General features: G+C 40.1%; 1 protein-coding gene across 1 annotated transcript; it reads right to left on the reverse strand.

The window, feature by feature from the left end:
• Positions 1-6,861: 6,861 nt before the first annotated feature.
• ttll3 (tubulin tyrosine ligase-like family, member 3) lies at positions 6,862-19,970 on the reverse strand. The gene is made up of 12 exons (XM_067373906.1): positions 19,952-19,970; positions 18,067-18,170; positions 17,762-17,927; positions 12,761-12,816; positions 12,519-12,647; positions 12,305-12,419; positions 11,497-11,607; positions 11,231-11,423; positions 10,352-10,500; positions 10,028-10,271; positions 7,857-8,292; positions 6,862-7,467 (listed from the first exon to the last, which is right to left on the reverse strand). Exons 1-12 carry the CDS (start codon positions 19,968-19,970, stop codon positions 6,862-6,864), a joined length of 2,328 nt encoding a protein of 775 aa, XP_067230007.1.
• Between the last annotated feature and the right edge of the window lie 1,403 nt (positions 19,971-21,373).

The raw sequence follows: 21,373 nt of genomic DNA on the forward strand, positions 1-21,373 counted from the left end.
TCCCCACATCGTTATTTTACCGACTACTAGAGCGCGTTCCATCACTTTTCATGGAGCGGTCATTTAATTCAAAGGAAACAGACGTCTACTTACCGCTCAAAACTGGTCACCGAGGCGAAGCGGTCAACGACGTTGTCCTAATCACACATGATCTGACGAATTCCCTTCAATGAACCTGTATTTGTCCGGAGAATGACTCGAAGAGAGTTTAGTTTAACAAACTGCTCCTGAGCATCTGCCAACCTCCCAACGGACTTTCCCTCCTCAAAACGTTGCAGCCAGCAAAAATCCTCTAATTGACTACATGCAGAGGAATAAAGTCATATTTCCTTGGTTGTGCTGTTTGCTGCTGTGAAGGAACTGTAGTCCAGACTTGTTCAGACGCCTGCAGCTAACTAAATACATCCTTAGACATTCACTCTTTTCTCAGGATCGGCTTTCAGAACCCTGCGTGAGCTGCCCGCCTTCTCACATTACAGCCAATCAAATCTGGAGTCAGCTGTGCTCGTGCGCTCTATGCTCGTGCCTGTACCTGCTCAGGTAAATTGTACGTTCATAGCCAAATTAAATGTGTTATTTTTTTTCAAGGGGCCGAAACATCACAGCGTCTGATAAAAATAGAACAGTCGGGAGGAAATTATTATTATTGTTATTATTATTATTATTATTATTATTAATAGTATTAGTAGTAGTAGTTACCACATTAAAAATAGTTCCTGTTATTTCCCACTCTTTAAAGACAAAATTGGGCAGATATGACAGTTTTCGCATGAATCATTATAATTTCATGACGCAGAGATTCGTGAATTCGAGTACGATTTTAAATTAAGGCAAATTTACATTTGGCAATAGCAAAGAGTTTTATCAAATTTAGGCGAAAAAAAAAATCCGTTACATTTAGGCAAAAAAAAACAAAAAAAAAAACAATCTGTCATGTAACCACATTGCTTATATATTAGTTATATAGGTTTACCGTTTACAGTAAATATACTATCTCTCTTTCTTTTCCTGTCTCTCTCACACATAGGCCTACATGCACACTTGTGGCACACCCAAGCATCTGTCCACACTCATCTGGAATCCAAGCCTAGGGGGCATCCATCCTTTTTAAAGGGTTAGTTCACCCAAAAATGAACATAATGTAATTTATTACTCACCCTCATGCCGTTCCACACCCGTAAGACCTTCGTTCATCTTCAGCACACAAATTAAGATATTTTTGTTGAAATCCGATCAACATGATTCGACACAAAACATTCATACCGCTCCGAATCTTCCTGAAGCAGTATTTTGAAATTATTATTATTATTTTTTTGGTGAACCAAAAATATTCTTGTCACTTTATAATATTAACATTGAACCACTGTACTCACATGAACTGATTTAAATATGTTTTTAGTACATTAATGGATCTTGAGAGAGGAAATGTCATTGCTCCCTATGCAGGCCTCACTGAGTCAACGGATTTCAACAAAAATATCTTAATTTGTGTTCTGAAGATTAACGAAGGTCTTACGGGTGTGGAACGACATGAAGGTGAGTAATAAATTACATTATTTTCATTTTCGGGTGAACTAACCCTTTAAGACATAATCTTAAATTGCACTGGTTTTCCCTCTCTTTATCCAAATTAATAAATGTTTTGGAAGTGTTCATGCTGTTTGGGTTCATTTAGGGAATTTTTGTGCTAAACAAAAGCAAAGAACATTGTCATCACAGATTTTGTCTAAGGGCAGGCTTAGACTTGTGCTGGAAACAAAGGTCTGGACAATGGCTGACAATGTGGTGGTATTCAGAATAATTATGTAATTTAAATTAAGCTGCTTATTTTTGGGCTTAAAAAGGGGTGGTAGTACAGTGTTCAATTTTAAATTAGCAATGCATTAACATTGAAAAATAATAATAAATATATTTATTGTTATGAAAAAATATTAAAAATGATAAATGAATGACATAATTATTGTTTTTATTAATATTTTTTATAAACGTGTGGCGAGCATGGCAGATTCATGCACATTAGAGTTAAAAAAACAGTCATGTACATCTATGCACTGAATATTAACCAAGTCAAACATGGACTCTTTAGCTGGAATGAAAAGTGGATGCAGAATGACATACATTCCTTACTATGGACAGGAATGGGGAACAGGCTCATTCAGTGAGGTGAGATGCTGAAAGATGAGAAAATAGCGTCTGCAGCATCCCTCTGTACAGCAGGTTAGCATGTGATCATGTGAGTACAGCATGCCTTCAACATGTTTTACCTGCTTAAACAGCACACTGACAGGTACATATGAGCCTCCATACACTGAGTATCTGAGGTTTACTGTCTGTAACATAAAACACTGAGAAGACACTTGGATTCTAAATAGAGATACTGTAAATGCAGTTCAATGATAGCTGTAATGAGATCAAACATGGCAGGAGAGCAGGACTGCACAAGTTGCACAAGGACTTACCAAGTAACATGAGTTTTTGAGCTTGCTCCTGCTCAGTTGTCCACTAAAATCCAAGGAAGCTTGAGGTCTTGTCATCTGTTCATCATATGTACAGACAGACCATGTTTATACCTATGATGCAATGCAAAACTCCTTTCTCTACTCATAGGACCTCTGTAATCACAACAAAGATCCTCAAGGTTGGACATCTTGTCTGCTATACATTAGTATTCTAATTAAACTCAGGAATGAGTCTAAACAATGACAGAGTGATTTTAGGTTAACTACATCTTTAAATAACTGACTGATTGGACGATAAAAGAAATTGAAGAAGTATGAAATGTTATATATATATATATATATATATATATATATATATATATATATATATATATATATATATATAATGATGACGTCCATTCCTTTGACTGAAAAACCAATCAAATGCACACGCAGGTATACGTACTACGCTCACACATGCAACACATATTACTGTACATACACACATATGTGCCTTCATATTTTGTGATGTGGTTACAGGGCAGATGGTGAAATGATGGAGAGCTGATAAATCACTGAGCGTTCCTATGTCACTCAGTAGAGATGATACCCCAGATCTGCAGCCTTTAAATTACTTTACACTGACAAGCTAATTATTCTGTGTTATTGTTATACAATCTTGAAAAATAAATGCACTCACTCTGAAACACTTTTTTTCTAATACTAATAAATAAACAAAATAAATATTTTAAAAAAATTGTATATGAATAAAAATTTAAAGAGACCATGCTAATGAATTACATGACAATCAGTAATGCTGAAAATGAACACTTCTGCCCTACTATGACACTGCTCATATACAGTATACTTTAGGGTGACCATATTTTGATTACCGAAAACCAGGACACTCAGCCCAGCAATGAGATACTCAAATGAGGCTCGAAGTTTACTCAAAGATGTCTTATAATTTCAATGCATTTAAAGTATGCCTCCTCTGTATGGATAGAATATTGTTATATTACAAAATGCTATCCATAACCAAAGACACAAATTCAGATAGGCTTCTCAGAGGTTACTCAACATGTTTTATTATGACAAGTTTAAAAAATAACGAATTAAATAATGATAGAAATAATGTCTCTTCTGTATTAGAAAAATAAATACCTAAAAAAATACCTCTGCTATATTAGCAATCCAAATTTAACAAAAAATAGCTCTCACAAACTTACAAAAACTAACAAGTTTTCTTCATGCTTGTTTTCCTCTTAATCCTGTTTTTCTTCCTCATCCTCCTTGTTTGCCCATTTATATTTTGCTGTAGAGCTGATCTTTCTCAGCAGTTTTTTGTTGCTTAACAAATAAGCATGAAAGTTCTAAAGAAATTTATATAGGCCTATCAGCTGTTACATCGCAAGGTACAGTACAAAGGACGAGCACAACGAGCTGAACTCATTGTAGACGATAGCTGAAGGTTGCTCAGCTGTTACATGAAGTATCTCATTTATATTAATGTATGCTCCGCCTTCGGAAACCGAAAATCTCGTAACACCGGTCAATTTAATGGCCCAATGAAAAACAATGAAAACCAGAACATTTTCATCACTTTATAAAAAAACAACCAGGACGGCCAGGATAGGATGTGAAAACAGGTCACCTTAGTATACTTGTCAAGTTGTCTTTTTTCTTGTGGGCATGTGGTATGCAGAGTGTGTAAGAGGCTTAAGATGTTATTTTAGAGCCTTTTGCTTCTTTCTTTTACACTAACACCTACTGCTTCCAGCTATCTGTGTCTCCTCTGGTTTCATCCTCCCATTTACTTAACAGCTTAATGGGTCACCGACCTGGCATTCCAACCTTTTTATACTTAACATGCAGTACTTCCAAAGAACTTCTATTAAATCAACATGGAAGACTGTCAAGAATCTCTGAAGAAAAGCCAACGCAGAGAGATGACATTTGCTGATTGCTCGGATTATCAATCAATCATCACAGCGCTGATGGTCTTAGCTCCATCTAGAAAAGTGAGACAACATTTTAGAAGTGTTAAAAAAAAAAAAAAGTGTACATACATGCCTCCTTCTTTTTTTGGCTCTGTAATTACTTGTCAAGATTGGCTTGTATGAGATACTTAAATGTACGTACAAAGCTTACTGAAACATTAATCATTCTTTTCTCTTCTATAAATATATACAAGTTAAATAAAAGATTGAGCAGGTTTTTCACTTACATAAACATATGGGCCTGAATGTAGCACATATGTATGACGTAAGTATCACTATATGGTTTATTATGGTCATGGTTGGAGGTGCATATTAGTTGTGCCTCTTTAGGTTACACAAAGTTCACAGATGCCCAACATGTGTGTGTATGACAGAGAGAGTGGAGTGTATGAGAGAAGGGGTGAGAGATGTGTTTGTTTGATTTGCTACCACATTCTGTCATTTTTTTCTTTTAAGGTTTGAATAATGTCCTAGACCACATGTGCCAATCTCTCAGACATATGATATAAATATAATATTCCATGCTTATTATAGTATGTATTGTACACATACATGGTCACATGGATAATAAACCATCACTGTTGTATTTTACAGTATACATATGATAAAGTGATCAAAACAAGCTTCTTTTCATTTTGTTGTGCGAAAACTTGGTAGACAATGGGAACTTTGTTCACAATTACTAAAATTCCCTCATATGTAAGTATTTTAGATTTTAAATACATACTATTCCAAATCAGATACTAAACCCCTTTGAAGATTTGAAAATAGACATTAACTTTAGAGCTGCTGGAAGGTAAAAGGGAGTAAAAACTGCAATACATAGCAACAATAACTTTTAGAGTGTCTGCTAAAGGGTGTGCATTTAAAGTGAGTGTTTTTTGAAAGTAAAATGATCAACATGTCTCGATTTGCTTGAGATTGCATATGTGACTGAGTGCTATGTCTCTGGATTACAGTCAAAAGCAAACATTCCAAAAATGTTTTGATATGAATGTATGTTAATGGGTAAAAATACTGAATTACAGTTCAATGAAAGCATAAGTCCTCAAAAAATCAACACAATAATATTTTAGTGAATTTAGTTTAGTTAGTGAAGTGCTTTTTATTATAGAGGTTTGTCAAGATGATCGAGTTTATGCAAAAATGTCCCAAAAACCCACTCTTTTTGTTGACATTATGACATGCAAAACTGTATTAATCACATATTATAACAAACAGTCCCACTTTATATTAAGTGGCCTTAACTACTATGTACTTACATTAAAAAATAAGTACAATGTACTTATTGGGTTCATATTGAATTGCAAAACACTTTTGCTGCTATTGAGGTGGAATACAGGTAAGGTTAGGGAAAGCTTTGGTGGTATGGGTAGGTTTAAGGGTATGGCGTAAGGGATGGGTCAACAGAGTAATTATAAATGTAATTACAGATGCAATTACATGCAGGTGTTTTTAAAATATAAGTACAATGTGTGTACACAATAAGTGCATTGTATCAAATGATTAATTTAAATGTAAGTACATAGTAGTTAAGGCTTCTTAATATAAAGTGAGACCTAACAAGCATATCCATGATGGTGGATATAGCATGCAATTTATATGATACTATTTTATATATGATGAGCACTGTCAAAAAATGAGAAAGATTAAAAGAATGAATGCTACCTCCATCTAGTGGTGAATTTGTTAACGGTTAAAGGCATGAGTTACATAAAACATCTACTAAGCTTACTTCAAATTGCAAAAATTTTGAGAACGTCACTAGCGTTTCCAATAAGTAACAGTCAATGATCAGCTCATATGGAAACATCCTGACATCTAGAATACAAAAGTCAGCACCATAGATTAATAATACAGTCAGTACACCACAGTTGACTGTGAAGTCACTGAAAAGTTGCCCATATCACTATAATACAGAATTAGGCACTCCATAATAGTACTACTGTATATCTCACATTGAATTTAATTCATTTATGTTAAAAAAATGTGTCTTTAGCCATAAAATAGCTGTTGCATGGTTTCAGAAGATTTAAAGTAGAGAGCACAAGTCAAATACGCTACTTGGTGCTTTTAGGTCCTTTTTGAACCTTGGTGTATGCCTCCATTATAAGGAAGAGACCAGATCAGTCAATTTTCTTCAGGAAGAATCTTCAGGTTTGGAAACACATGAGGATATAAGAGTAAATTATGACAGATTTTTTTTAAGTGCTCTTAATCAGTAAAAAAGGTGCTGGAGTGCTTTGCCTCAACTAATATGCTGTTCTCCTTCTTATTTCTGACAGTAGATTGATAAGGTGTATGGGTTTTGAATCCAGTGTATTTAAAGATAAACTCACAATGCAACTGATGCAGTCTAAAACGTATTCATTCCATTTAGGTTAGAATCTGTTTGAATGAAATCATGCTCTCCAAAAGGTTCCTCAGGATGACTTCGGCCCTTCTCTCTTTGTAAAAGTGTCCGTGGTCCGTCTATGGTTTAGTGAAAGGTGCTGCTGCATGGGTAGGACCGGATAAGATATATTGACTGTGTGCATGTCGTGTTTGTAGCGACAGGAGGTGAGAGTTTGTCTAGGTCGTATGCTTATCACGTCCAGTGAGGGGGTTGGACGGTAAAGAGATGGAAGGTTGCTGCGTATCCTGTGTGTGTGAGGGTGATCGGGCTGGGCTAGAGTGGGTGAGAGCTTTTGTGGATGAAGCTCTGCTGGGTTGGGAAGAACACAACAGTTTGAAGGTAAGACTAGTCTGTGGGGACGTTTCCTCAGTTTCAGGTGAAAGGTTGAAGATTGCTCCAATGTAACTTTACGGGAAGGGAGGGTAGGCCAAGCCTTTTTTATCTTTTCTGATTGATTCTCCTTGCCAGATGTGCAATGGCTGCTTATAAGTGAAGGCTTGTGATTGGTGGATTTTGATAGCGGCTCAGGGTGAGACTGAATGAGAGGCTTGTAAATAAGGGCACGGGGACGTCTGATTGAAGTTCCCTCTATGAGAAGATTCACTCCCACATATTGAGGAACTTCTACTGCTGCCTGAAAACATGGGAAAAATTTATAAAATAAAGTTATTAAAGTTATTAAGACCCAAAAAAACTATTAGACTGTATGTGACATTTTCAGGACAATTACATTCTCATTACTGTAACATGAACATATATATTCAAATTAAATATTAAAATAAAATTTTAATTGTTTGTGTAATTATTTATTAATTATCAAATGACACCAAAAGTTGAGTAAAGAAATTAAAAATTTTAATTAAATTAAATTATTAAATTAAATTGTAAAAAGTTAAATTGTAAAAAGTAAAAACATTCAAAAATCTTATTGACCCCACAGTTTTGATCAGTAGCATATTTAGTTTTTTTTCCTTTGGCTTGGTGATCTGGACAGATTTTACCCATATCACTCTTTTTGTATACCTGTTTGTATATGAGCTGGAAGCCACCAGTGTGAGTGTTGCGGTCGCAGCGTCGATCCAGCACCACCCGCAGAGTGTCTTCCTGTACAGCGGGGCAGAGTCGAGCTGTGACTCCTGTGGAGGGTGCCATGGTGGGGCTAGCATTGATCTCCAGTAGCCAAGGTCGCAAATCACGTCCCAGCATAAAGTCAGCTCCGTAAAGCTCAAAACTGGCTTTACGAGGTTCCACACTGTCCTGTGCAGTCAAGAGAGTTTGGATAACAGCCTTCTGCATACCTGGAACCACCACCCTTTCCCACAAACCACCGTGGCCTGAAGCAGCCAACCACAAGCGAAACTGCGAACACGACCACATGCACTCAGCGGGTAGAGAAGGATTGCGATCTGGGCTTGGCTGAAAATGCTTCTGGATGGAGTTGTTGCAAAGATGTACAGAGCTGAGGGTGGAAAGTACAGGGGAAAAAAGATTAGTTAAAGCCTAGAAAGATAGTTGAGAGGCTTATAAATAATCCATCATAAAAGAATAGTCAAAATAGTCATTCCAAACCTACTTATAACTTCTTTTGTGTGTGTGTGTGTGTGTGTGTGTGTGTGTGTGTGTGTGTGTGTGTGTGTGTGTGTGTGTGTGTGTGTGTGTGTGTGTGCTTTTGTTTATATTACATTGTGGGGACCAAATGTCCCCATGATGTAATATAAACCTGAGTTCACCTACATCGTGGGGACCAGCCAGCGGTCCCCACAATGTAAATGGGTTTATAAATCATATAGAATGAGTTTTTGTGAAAAAGTAAAAGTTTGCACAGTTTCCTGTGAGGGTTAGGTTTAGGGGTAGGGGCAGGGTAGGGGGATAGAATGTACAGTTTGTTCAGTGTAAAATGCATTGAAGTCTATGGAAAGTCCCCACAATTCACAAAAACAAACATGTGTGTGTGTGTGTGTGTGTGTGTGTGTGTGTGTGTGTGTGTGTGTGTGTGTGGAACACAAAAGTATATATTTAAAGGTTCCCTTGATTCAAAAATGTAATTTACGTCAGCATAGTTGAATAACAAGAGTTCAGTACATGGAAATGACATACAGTGAGTCTCAAACTCCACTGTTTCCTTCTTATGTAAATCTCATTTGTTTAAACGACCTCCAAAGAACAGGTGAATCTCAACATAATACAGACTGTTACGTAACAGTCGGGGTGTTCGCCCCCAATATTTGCATATGCCAGCCCATGATCTAGGCATTACACAAGGGCAGAACGTCTGGATCTGCACAGCTGAATCATCAGACTAGGTAAGCAAGCAAGAACAATAGTGAAAAATGGCAGATGGAGCAATAATAACTGACATGATTCATGATAACATGATATTTAGTGATATTTGTAAATTGTCTTTCTAAATGTTTTGTTAGCATGTTGCTAATGTACTGTTAAATGCGGTTAAAGTTACCATCGTTTATTACTGTATTCACGGAGACAAGAGAGCCGTCGCTATTTTAATTTTTAAACCCTTGCAGTCTGTATAATTCATAAACACAACTTCATTCTTTATAAATCTCTTCAACATTGTAGCATTAGCCCGTTAGCCACGGAGCATAGCCTCAAACTCATTCAGAATCAAATGTAAACATCCAAATAAATACTATACTCACAGGAATCGATGTATGCATGATGAACACTTTGTAAAGATACATTTTGAGGGTTATATTAGCTGTGTGAACTTTGTGTTTGCGGCAGTTGAGAGCTTGCGGGAAAGGGGGAGCGGGAAAGGGGCCGCACACTTAATCGGTGCATATGTAATAATAGCTCAAAATAGGCAGTTAAAAAAAGTAATTAAAAAAATCTATGGGGTATTTTGAGCTGAAACTCTAGGGCACCTTTAATGAATGTTTCAACAGTTTTTATTCTAACAAAAAAAAGTCAGTGGGGTCCAAAACAACATGGGACTCCTTGACTTTCACTGTATGGACAAAAAACACTTTACAATAAGGTCTGCTTGTTAACACTAGTTAACTGCATTAGTTAACATGAACTACCAATGAAAAATTAAGCATTATTAATCTTAGTTAATGAGTTAATTGAATTGGCAAAGATAATAAATACTGTAACAAATTACTCATTGTTAGTCAGTAAGTTAATTTTCATTTCAGAATTTTCATTTTTGGGTGAACTATTTGTTTTCTCACCTGTCCAATGTATGAGTGGAGTAAGGTTGGGTAGAAAAACGGAGGTAGCACTCACGGTAGAACCATACAGTGAGAGGGTTCCAGTCTGTGACCAGGAACCATTGCCTTACATCAAACTTAGTGTCATGCACGAGGAGGGGCCGCTCCAAATACTTCTGCACCACCCACTTACTGTCCTTCATCATGCCGTGGTCTCCATCTACCAAACTCAACATCTCATCCAACTTGTTCATGCACATTATACCTACAACAATAAAGTCAAGAGTAAATTAAATAGTATGCAATATCTTTTACACCATTGTCCTTCAGTGTTCACAAACACACCTCTGCCTCGTGACTTGGCCCCAGGTTTAATGATCCAGATGTTGCAGAGTCCATCAGTCTCCATCTGAGGGCAAACTTGACGCATCTGCTCCAGCATGCATTTACAACGCTCCACATATTCTTCACAGCCCTCTATCATCAGTCCTTCACTGCAAAGGAAAAGAAACAGCAAGAAAGCTTTCTCTAAACTTACTTTTATGCATCTTCACTATTCTACAGAGAAATGTATTGTTTGCTTGCAAAACTTTTGTTATGGAAATAATATGAGGTGGAAGAAAAAAAACGTTTCAATGCTTTTCCAAGTGAATGCAAAGTTTCTCATGGGAACACAATACTTTTGAGAACTCTAGATGGCGGAGGCTAATAGGTCCTTTAACTCAACCTGCTCGTAATCACATCATCTATAGGGCACAGCTGATTGATTCCTGCTGTATCAGTAGCCAAAGAGCTTGCATGCTCAACCTACAGCAGCAGTAATAAAAGCAGCAGCGTAGCAGATCTATTCCGCCAAGACCAAACATATCAACATTGTCAAATCCATAACCATGCCAAACACTCTGAGAGTTGCCATGGCAGAAATACAATTTTTCCTCCAATCTCATATTTTTCCATCACCATGTCCTCTTCTCTTTTCAGAGAAAACAAGGGATTCTTTCATTGGTCTAATGTTAGAAAGTTGCATTAGTTTGTAATGAAGCATTTTTGCAGTTTAGTTTCATAAGATGATTTACATTATATAATTTTCGGTCCCAAAACTTATAGTGTATTTACATTGGTGTACATTTAACATTTTTTAAAAGATCAAGAATTTTTTATTCATGATATTACTCTTTTAAGCAATTTTAGATACTATAAATAATAATAAAAAACAATACTCACTGAACAACTAAATAGTAATTCTGAAGAAACACCTTCCACTGTTGCTCTGAGAGGGTAGGGGTTGTTTCCAAAGTGATGTCTATGTCACAGTGTTCTAAACTGTTCAGATACTCCTGGCATACATGCAATGCATTGTCAATTAATGAGGTTCCAACCCTCTGATTGGTGTGCTGTTTACGCCGCTTGCTCGGACCTACAAAGGAGGGAAGATGTGTGAATATGTGCGAGTTCTAATGTGTGCATGTGTGTGTTAGTGTGTGTCATACCATGAGATTTAGCATCATGCACCTCTGCTATTCTCTCCCACTCTGAATCCCCACCATACTTCTCCAAAACATACAGCAGTAGACTTGTGCATGCAGTCCGTCTAAAGTCCTCTGTAAAGCAGCAGAAAGAGAGGATCAGTTCTGGCAACGCAAATATTGTAGGTTCAATCCAAGGTTGGGATGACATGAATTGTTACAGAGAACATATATCACAATTGACAGCAACACTTAACCCCAGATTACTCCAGGGAGACTATGAAGTTCATGTGGTGTAAATTACTTTGGGGGGGGGGGGGGGGGGGGGGGGATCATGTGTTAAAGGGGACCTACTATGCCCCCTTTTTACAAGATGTAAAATAAATCTCTGATGTCCCTAGAGTGAGTATGTGAAGTTTTAGATCAAAATACCCCACGGATCATTTTTATAGCATGTTTTGGGGGTGAGCAAAAATTTGCAGTTTTTGTGTGCCCCTTTAAATGCAAATGAGCTTGCGCTCCTGACCCCTTTTCAAGAAGAGGGTGGAGCTTCAACAGCTCATGCTCCAACAACAAAACAGGACAATCTCATGCACTGAAAATGTCAGAAACTGTCAGTAGCGATGTTTAGCTTTATATGTTCGAACAGGTGTCGGACAATGATGGAGAGACTCAAGAAGAATGCAACTGGACGTTTCTGAATGTATTGCAATAAGACGGATACAACAGCTTGAGCAGACCCTCGTTTGGGAAGAAACAAGGAAAAAGAACCAAGTTGCAAATAGGGAAAATACAGCAAGGGCACAGTATATTCCAGATTAAGAGTACTGACCAATAAAAGCATGTTTCTCATCCTCCGCCCCCAGTCTGTAGCAGCGTGGGAAGAATGTATCAGGATCTGCTTCATCAAACCACTGCAGATTTCTCAAATTCAAACACAAACCAACCTGAAAAAGACATCACAAAACAATAGTTAATTGAGTAAGAGAAATAATTTTTTTGCGTAGAGGAATTTTAGTTTGGAAAGGTTTAAGTTTGCGATGAACCTTGGTGGTAAAAGATCCCGACTTCGCGTAATGATTGGTCATCTGATCTTTACGTAAAGACCGGCAGTCGATTGAATCCCTCTTTGTTGTCCAGTAGAAATATGGGGTCTCATTGCGAACCAACCGTGACTATGAAATAAAAATAAGGATCAGAGACTGTCCACTGTCCACAAATTACATTAAAAAACCCAGCTGCTATGGCAACTTTCATTGAAATGTAATTATACAGTTTCTATACATACCATTAGGTCGTACACATCATCTGCTTCATCGTCTCTCTCTCCCTCCTCTCCTAAGTCTGCGTAAAGAAATCGAGAAGGTGGTGTGACAGGAGTCAAGGGACTGAAAGAATGATCTGTCACTGACATCTGTTTGTAGGAATGAGTGGTGTCAAGTTAGCTGCTCAAACTATCATATCGAGCTTTGAATTACAGTGAGTCATTAACTAAACACAGATGATAAATTTTTCAAGTTATTTGAAATAGATTTTTTTTTTAAATTATACATTTCTTTGCTGTCATTTTAGATACATTTAATGTGTCCTTGCTAAATAAAAGTTATGAATAAAAGTTAACAAAAAAAATCTTACAGACCCTAAACTTTTGAACAGTAGTCCACCTAATTATCTTACAATAACTATAATTTCATAACAAAAATGTTATATTAATTTAATTATAAGTATTTCCAGAGGGGAAAAACAGGGATCTGGTTTGCTGATTGGTATGTGGGCACTAGACTAGACATAGTAGGATATACAGTATAGTCCAAAAGTTTGGAACCACTAAGATTTTTAATGTTTTTAAAAGAAGTTTCGTCTGCTCACCAAGGCTACATTTATTTAATTAAAAATACAGTAAAAACATATTACTGTTACAGATCCCTTGTTTCCCTGGACTCCATTTCCCATGATCCTCCTGTTTCGTCACCTGCACTCACTTCCCTCGTCAGCTCCTCATCATCACAGATCACCTGCACCTGGACTCTATCATCTGCACTCCCTTTATAATGCACTCACTCCCTTCACTCCTCGTCCGTTCTCTGTTTTGTTAAGATGTATGTTTGGTGTTCCCTGCTTTCTGTTGAATAAACGTATCATTCGTATTGTGGAAATCCGTATCAGCCTCATCTCTACCAGCATCCGTAACAGAAGAACGGACCATAAACGACCGGATTTTCCACAAAAAAAAAATATGGAGACTTCCACCAGCTCCCTGGCTCCTGCTCCTCCAGCGCCTCTCACTCTCCTGACAACCGGCGATCGCCTCATCGGGCTCCTACAGGTGGGTCGTTCGCTGGAGAGGTATGTGGAGGAGTTCGTGGAGCTTGCTTTCTTGTCTGACTGGCCTGATGCTCAGTTGATCTCCTTGTTTTTGGATGGATTGGATGACGACACTATCCGTTTTGATGAACCTGTTTTTTGTTTCTCCTTAAGCGATACTATCAATTTAATTTTGTGGTTGAATGGCTCCAAATTCTTAGTAGAAGAGGTTCAGGATCAGTGTTGTCGTCCAGTCCATCCAGAAACACGGTTGGCCGGGCCAGTTAGTCAACCTCCGGCTTCCTCCGCATACCGCTCCAGCGAACTCCCTGCCTGCCCCAGGCTGGACCCATATTCCGCTACTGGGCCCAGTAAGCGGAGGAGGAGGAAGAAAGCGGCCCCAGTGTCTCCAGAGCCCGCTCCAGTGTCTCCAGAGCCCGCTCCAGTATCTCCAGAGCCCGCTCCAGTATCTCCAGAGCCCGCTCCAGTATCTCCAGAGCCCGCTCCGGTGTCTCCAGAGCCCGCTCCGGTGTCTCCAGAGCCCGCTCCGGTGTCTCCAGAGCCCGCTCCTGTGTCTCCAGAGCCCGCTCCAGTATCTCCAGAGCCCGCTCCAGTATCTCCAGAGCCAGCTCCAGTCCCCACAGAGCCAGCTCCAGTGCCTGTGGGGATTTTAATTGTATTTGAGGGGATGAAATGGCCCTCAACCCCAGTCTCCTCCGAGCCAAGTTCTCCAGTCTCCTCCGAGCCAAGTTCTCCAGTCTCCTCCGAGCCAAGTTCTCCAGTCTCCTCCGAGCCAAGTTCTCCAGTCTCCTCCGAGCCAAGTTCTCCAGTCTCCTCCGAGCCAAGTTCTCCAGTCTCCTCCGAGCCAAGTTCTCCAGTCTCCTCCGAGCCAAGTTCTCCAGTCTCCGCCGAGCAAGCAGCGCCAGTCTCCGCCGAGCAAGCAGCGCCAGTCTCCGCCGAGCAAGCAGCGCCAGTCTCCGCCGCCGAGCAAAGTTCTCCAGTCTCCGCCGCCGAGCAAAGTTCTCCAGTCTCCGCCGCCGAGCAAAGTTCTCCAGTCTCCGCCGCCGAGCAAAGTTCTCCAGTCTCCGCCGCCGAGCAAAGTTCTCCAGTCTCCGCCGCCGAGCAAAGTTCTCCAGTCTCCGCCGCCGAGCAAAGTTCTCCAGTCTCCGCCGCCGAGCAAAGTTCTCCAGTCTCCGCCGCCGAGCAAAGTTCTCCAGTCTCCGCCGCCGAGCAAAGTTCTCCAGTCTCCGCCGCCGAGCAAAGTTCTCCAGTCTCCGCCGCCGAGCAAAGTTCTCCAGTCTCCGCCGCCGAGCAAAGTTCTCCAGTCTCCGCCGCCGAGCAAAGTTCTCCAGTCTCCGCCGCCGAGCAAAGTTCTCCAGTCTCCGCCGCCGAGCAAAGTTCTCCAGTCTCCGCCGCCGAGCAAAGTTCTCCAGTCTCCGCCGCCGAGCAAAGTTCTCCAGTCGCCGCCTACGAGCCCTCAGCTCCAGCCGCCGCCGCCGAGCCAGCCGCTCCAGCCGCTCCAGCCGCCGCCGCCGAGCCAGCCGCTCCAGCCGCCGCCGCCGAGCCAGCCGCTCCAGCCGCCGCCGCCGAGCCAGCCGCTCCAGCCGCCGCCGCCGCCGAACCTACTGCTCCTATGAACTGTGTTTTTGAACCCTCCAGCCCAAAGACTGTTTTCCCTCCCTGCCTCCCTCTCCCACCTCCATCCAGTTATGTTTACACGGAACCTTCACCTCAAGCCCCCTCGCCCAGATCTCCACCTCGGACCTCTGGGCGATTACCTACACCCCGGCTCCAACCTCCCTCTGCTCCACCGTTACCCATCAGTCCACCAGCGTCACCAGTATCCATCCTGCCTCCACTCACACCTTGTGCACTCGTCAGCCTGCCCTTCCCTCTGGACTACACTCCTCCGTCTCCGCTCCGTCACTCCGTCCCTCAGTTTCAGTTGGCTTCCTCACTCCCCCCGGTGTTCTTTTTGTTGGCTGTCCTACTGCTTCTACTGCGGCCTTCTGGAGTCCCGGCTGCGCTTCGGTCGGCGGAGCCTTCGGTTCCGCCATCACCCGCCAGTCCTTCAGCGACGCCTGGGCTCAACGCCTCGAAGGCTTCGGCTCCTGACCCGCCATGGCTGCCCGCTGCACCTGACCCGCCATGGCTGCCCGCTGCACCTGACCCGCCATGTATGCCCGCTGCATGTCTGCCCGCTGCACCTGACCCGCCATGGCTGCCCGCTGCACCTGACCCGCCATGGCTGCCTTCGGCTCCTGACCCGCCATGGCTGCCTTCGGCTCCTGACCCACCATGGCTGCCCGCTGCACCTGACCCGCCATGGCTGCCCGCTGCACCTGACCCGCCATGTATGCCCGCTGCATGTCTGCCCGCTGCACCTGACCCGCCATGGCTGCCCGCTGCACCTGACCCGCCATGGCTGCCTTCGGCTCCTGACCCGCCATGGCTGCCTTCGGCTCCTGACCCGCCATGGCTGCCTTCGGCTCCTGACCCGCCATGGCTGCCTTCGGCTCCTGACCCGCCATGGCTTTTGAGCCCGCCCTGGAGACCTCCACTCCAGTCTACTCATCCCCCTGCTCCGGTTTGAGGTCTCCAGGGCGCCCGCCCCCCTCCCGGTTGTTACATCTACGGCGCGAGGACGCGCCTACCGGGAGGGGGAGGTACTGTTACAGATCCCTTGTTTCCCTGGACTCCATTTCCCATGATCCTCCTGTTTCGTCACCTGCACTCACTTCCCTCGTCAGCTCCTCATCACAGATCACCTGCACCTGGACTCTATCATCTGCACTCCCTTTATAATGCACTCACTCCCTTCACTCCTCGTCCGTTCTCTGTTTTGTTAAGATGTATGTTTGGTGTTCCCTGCTTTCTGTTGAATAAACGTATCATTCGTATTGTGGAAATCCGTATCAGCCTCATCTCTACCAGCATCCGTAACAATTACAATTTAAAATAACAGTTTTCTATTTGAATATATTTCACAAAGTAATTTATTGCTGTGATGGCAAAGCTGAATTTTCAGCAGCATTACTCCAGTCTTCAGTGTCACATGATCCTTCAGAAATCATTCTAATATGATATATGCTGCTCAATAAACATTTAATGTGTACAATTGTACAAAATATTTGTGTACAATATTTTTTTTCAGGATTATTTGATGAATAGAAAGTTCAAAAGAACAGTGTTTATCTGAAATCTAATCTTTTGTAACATTATAAATGTCTTTACTGCCACTTTTGATTGATTTAATGCATCCTTGCTGAGTAAAAGTATTAATTTCTTTCATTTCTTTTCAAAAAAATAAAAATTAAAAATTCTTACTGACCCCAAACTTTTGAACGGTAGTGTATAATGCTACAGAAGCTTTGTATTTCAGATAAATGCTGTTCTTTTGAACTTTCTATTCATCCAGGAATATTGAAAAAAAAAGTACACAACTGTTTTCAACATTGAAAATAATCATAAATATTTATTGAGCAGCAAATCAGCATATTAGAATTATTTCTGAAGGATCATGTGACACTGAAGACTGGAGTAACGATGCTGAAAATTCAGCTTCGCATCACAGGAATAAATTACTTTGTCAAATATATTTAAATAGTACACAGTTATTTTAAATTGTAATAATATTTCACAATATTACTGTTTTTACTGTATTTTTAATTAAATAAATGTAGCCTTGGTGAGCAGACGAAACTTCTTTTAAAAACATTAAAAATCTTAGTGGTTCCAAACTTTTGGACTGTACTGTAGATGTGTGTTCTATTTTATTAATTTAGTTCATTAGTCATTTTTACCTTTTAAATAATCCCCTGCCATGCCTAACAGACAGTTTTGTCAGATTTACCTAACTTCTGCTGACTATTTTGTCCCCTATCTATAGCTAAGTAAATCTGCACACACACAGAAACTGACAAGCCTTATCATCTAGATAGAGTGATGGAAAGGATCTCATCTTGGTTCTGTCAGATACTCTCACCATCATCATCAGTGCTGCCACCCTCATCTGTGGCTTCTGTTTCAGGATCATGTCGACGGGGCTGTGGGAAAGAAGGCCGTGGTAGTCTCCGCTCCACCCATCCTCTTGCACGAAGGCCTGCGCGGATTACAGGATATGGGCCTTGCACCGAAAACACTTTCTTTTCCTACAGCAGAATCATCAGAATCGTCAATGTATGTTCATTGAAATCTCATTGTCATCATTATATTTAATGATTAAAGATCCCTTGCAGTTATTCAATGCACTACTTCTACAAAGATTCATTGAGAGTTTAGAAGTCTAACCTTTATTGCTTTGTCCACTAGTATCTTAGCTGTCCTCAATCTGTCCCCATTAATCAGAGGCAGATTTATATAATTACAGCGAACTTTTCCCTCCACGGGTGGCACTGTGACATACACAGAAATGCTTTACAAAAATGCTGCACAAAAAAATAACAGGGTGGATCTCTAGTGTGTGTAGGTTTGGCTATAGTTGTATGGGCCAATTTTTCAAAATCTTTACAAATACACTGAAATCCAATTTGTGACAATATCCGAAGTGGTCCTCATTATATGAAAGACTTATAATTCGGCCAAATCACGTTTTGATATAATCTAATAATTCAATCGAGTCATCAGGTTTGTTTGAGTTGTAGGGTATAAAATAACAATAGTTTAAAGGTGCCAAGATGTAATATAAGTCTAAGGTGTCCCCTGAATGTGTCTGAAGTTTCAGCTCAAAATACCCCACAGATTTTTTTTAATTAATTTTTTTGACTGCCTATTTTGGGGCATAATTAGAAATGCGCCGATTGAGGCTGCGGCCCCTTTAATTGCTCGCGCTCTCCGCCCCCTCCCGAGCTCTCGACTCTATCATTGCATAAACAAAGTTCACACAGCTAATATAACCCTCAAAATGGATCTTTACAAAGTGTTCGTCATGCATGCTGCATGCATACATCGGATTATGTGAGAATTGCATTTATTTGGATGTTTACATTTGATTCTGAATGAGTTTGAGGCTGTGCTCCGTGGCTAACGGCTAATGCTACACTGTTGGAGAGATTTATAAAGAATGAAGTTGTTTTTGTGAATTATACAGACTGCAAGTGTTTAATAATGAAAATAATGACGGCTCTTGTCTCTGTGAATACAGTAATAAACGATGGTAACTTTAACCACATTTAACAGTACATTAGCAACATGCTAACGAAAAATTTAGAAAGATAGTTTACAAATATCACTAAAAATATCATGTGATCATGGATCATATCAGTTATTATTGCTCCATCTGCCATTTTTTGCTATTGTTATTGCTTGCTTACCTAGTCTGATGATTCAGCTGTGCACAGATCCAGACGTTAATACTGGCTGCCCTTGTCTTATTCCTTGAACATGGGCTGGCATATGCAAATATTGGGGGCGTACATATTAATGAGCCCGACTGTTGCGTAACAGTCGGTGTTATGTTGAGATTCGCCTGTTCTTCTGAGGTCTTTTAAACAAATGAGATTTATATAAGAAGGAGGAAGCAATGGAGTTTGAGACTCACTGTACGTCATTTCCATGTACTGAACTCTTGTTATTCAACTATGTCAAGGTAATTTCAATTTTTCATTCTAGGGCACCTTTAAAAACCATTGTGCCTATAAGAATGCCTCACTACTGTTCAAAGGTTTAAGGTCTGTAAGATTTTTTTATGTTTTTGAAAGAAGTCTCTTCTGCTTTTGATCAAAAATACAGTAAAAACAGTAATATTGTGAAATATTATTCAAATTTAAAATATGATCCTTGAGCCTGATCCTTCAGGAATGATTCTAATATGCTGCTTTGTTGCTCGATTACATATTATTATCAATGTTGAAAAGAGTTGAGCTGCTTAATACTTGTGTGGAAACCGATATACATTTTTTCAGGATTCTTAGATTAATAGAAAGTTCAAAAGAATTTATTGGAAACAGTAATATTTTGTAACATAAATGTCTGTACTGTCATATGTAATATTAATTTAATGTGTCCTTGCTGAATTAAATTATTTCAAAAAAGCTTACCGACCCCAGATGTTTAAACTCTAGTGTGGTTTCAAAGGTCTCTGCGTGTCTATGTTAGGTAACATTATAGGGACATCAAAATTAATTAATTAATAAATAAATAAGTGGTGAAAATGTGGTAAAAGAGTGTATGTTACCTTGCATATGCTGGTGCATGATTGAGTAAATTCTCACATCACTCACAAAATGGTTCAGTCTTTCCCTTTTTAACCTAGAGGTAGAAGATTAATTGAATGCCATTGTTCACACACAAATAAATATTAAACGCGAGAAGTGACAGCTCTGGGTCATGAAAGCCACGCGAACAATGCATCAATAGTTGAACACTGTAATTTGTCATTGCCTGGAAACGGATTTGCACAATAGCTCATGCTCGAATTCAACACAAAACAGTTCTATGCACATTCCTTCCTAAATAAAGAATCACATCACAATATTAAAATGAAAACTTACTTCATAGGTTTATAGATCAACATCACATCATAAATCTTAAAACATAACAAAACTCGTAAATCTCCACATGACTGTTCACGACAAAGTTTATCTGGAGATTCGCTGAGCAAACTCACCTGGATTGCTACAGTACATTCACCTCTGGATTTGACACCTGCCAGAAGCCGTCTGTGAAAATCGATAAGGTCACCGGTGCGCCCAGCCAGCCCAGCAGAGCTGCTGCTGCAGAGAAATGCTCAATCAGCACATGCGCACTGCACACATTCCAGCTCCAGCATGCTGTTTACATCACCCTTAACAACTGTTACCTGGAAACGGATGACGCCGTGCGGCAATCCAGTGTGTGGTGTAAACACGCAACGGTTGGACGCCGAGAAGGAATGTAATATCCAACATTCATATAATGGTTAACGAAAGGGACTTTTAATGAAATATTCGAATATCCCCCCTTTAGTACACTCTTTTGACTGTATTACTTAAAGACCTATAGGCTAATGAATATTATGGATATTAGCGCTAAATATAGAATATTTCAGACGTGTCAGGGGAGCACAACAGTCTCATTATATAGTGATGAAGTCCCCATACAGCACAATAGTAACAATTAGCTTATATAATTGGGCGAATGACAATAAATTGAATTATTCATGAAATGTTCCAGAACAGATTGATTGTTAAAGCGTCATTTGTCATGTCTACGTGATCTTTTAGCTTGGCGAAAGAGAACACAACAATATGCACACCGCTCTTTATCATTATGCATGTTTACTGTATGACCAAACTGTTCCATAGACACTGCATCTCTAAAATAATTATGTTTTGTATTATGTTTATTTGTGATTACTTGTAATAACCTGTCCATTTGGAATAAAGGCAATCCATGTACTGCCTGTCCATAGTAGTAGCCACTAGATGGCAATGTACTCTGGATGAGTTGGATGGTCATACTATTACACTGTGTGAAACAGGTTTTTAAAACACCATTGCTATTATGCGTATGGTAAGAAGAGAGAAAATAACTACTAAATTCAATTAATATATTTTATTAAATTGGTTATCATCTAAATAGGCTAAATAAATAAATGTACATATGTAAAAAAAAAAAA

Source organism: Chanodichthys erythropterus, chromosome 21 (genome assembly GCF_024489055.1).
Source record: "Chanodichthys erythropterus isolate Z2021 chromosome 21, ASM2448905v1, whole genome shotgun sequence".
In the NCBI taxonomy this organism is placed as follows: Eukaryota; Metazoa; Chordata; class Actinopteri; order Cypriniformes; family Xenocyprididae; genus Chanodichthys; species Chanodichthys erythropterus.

Excerpts from the sequence above, each read along its gene's own strand:
- ttll3 (XM_067373906.1), bottom strand. Across the intron at positions 12,648-12,760 it reads ATGATGTGTACGACCTAATG|TCACGGTTGGTTCGCAATGA; the intron begins GTATGTATAGAA and ends TTTATTTCATAG. Across the intron at positions 11,608-12,304 it reads TGAGAAACATGCTTTTATTG|AGGACTTTAGACGGACTGCA; the intron begins GTCAGTACTCTT and ends GCTGCTTTACAG.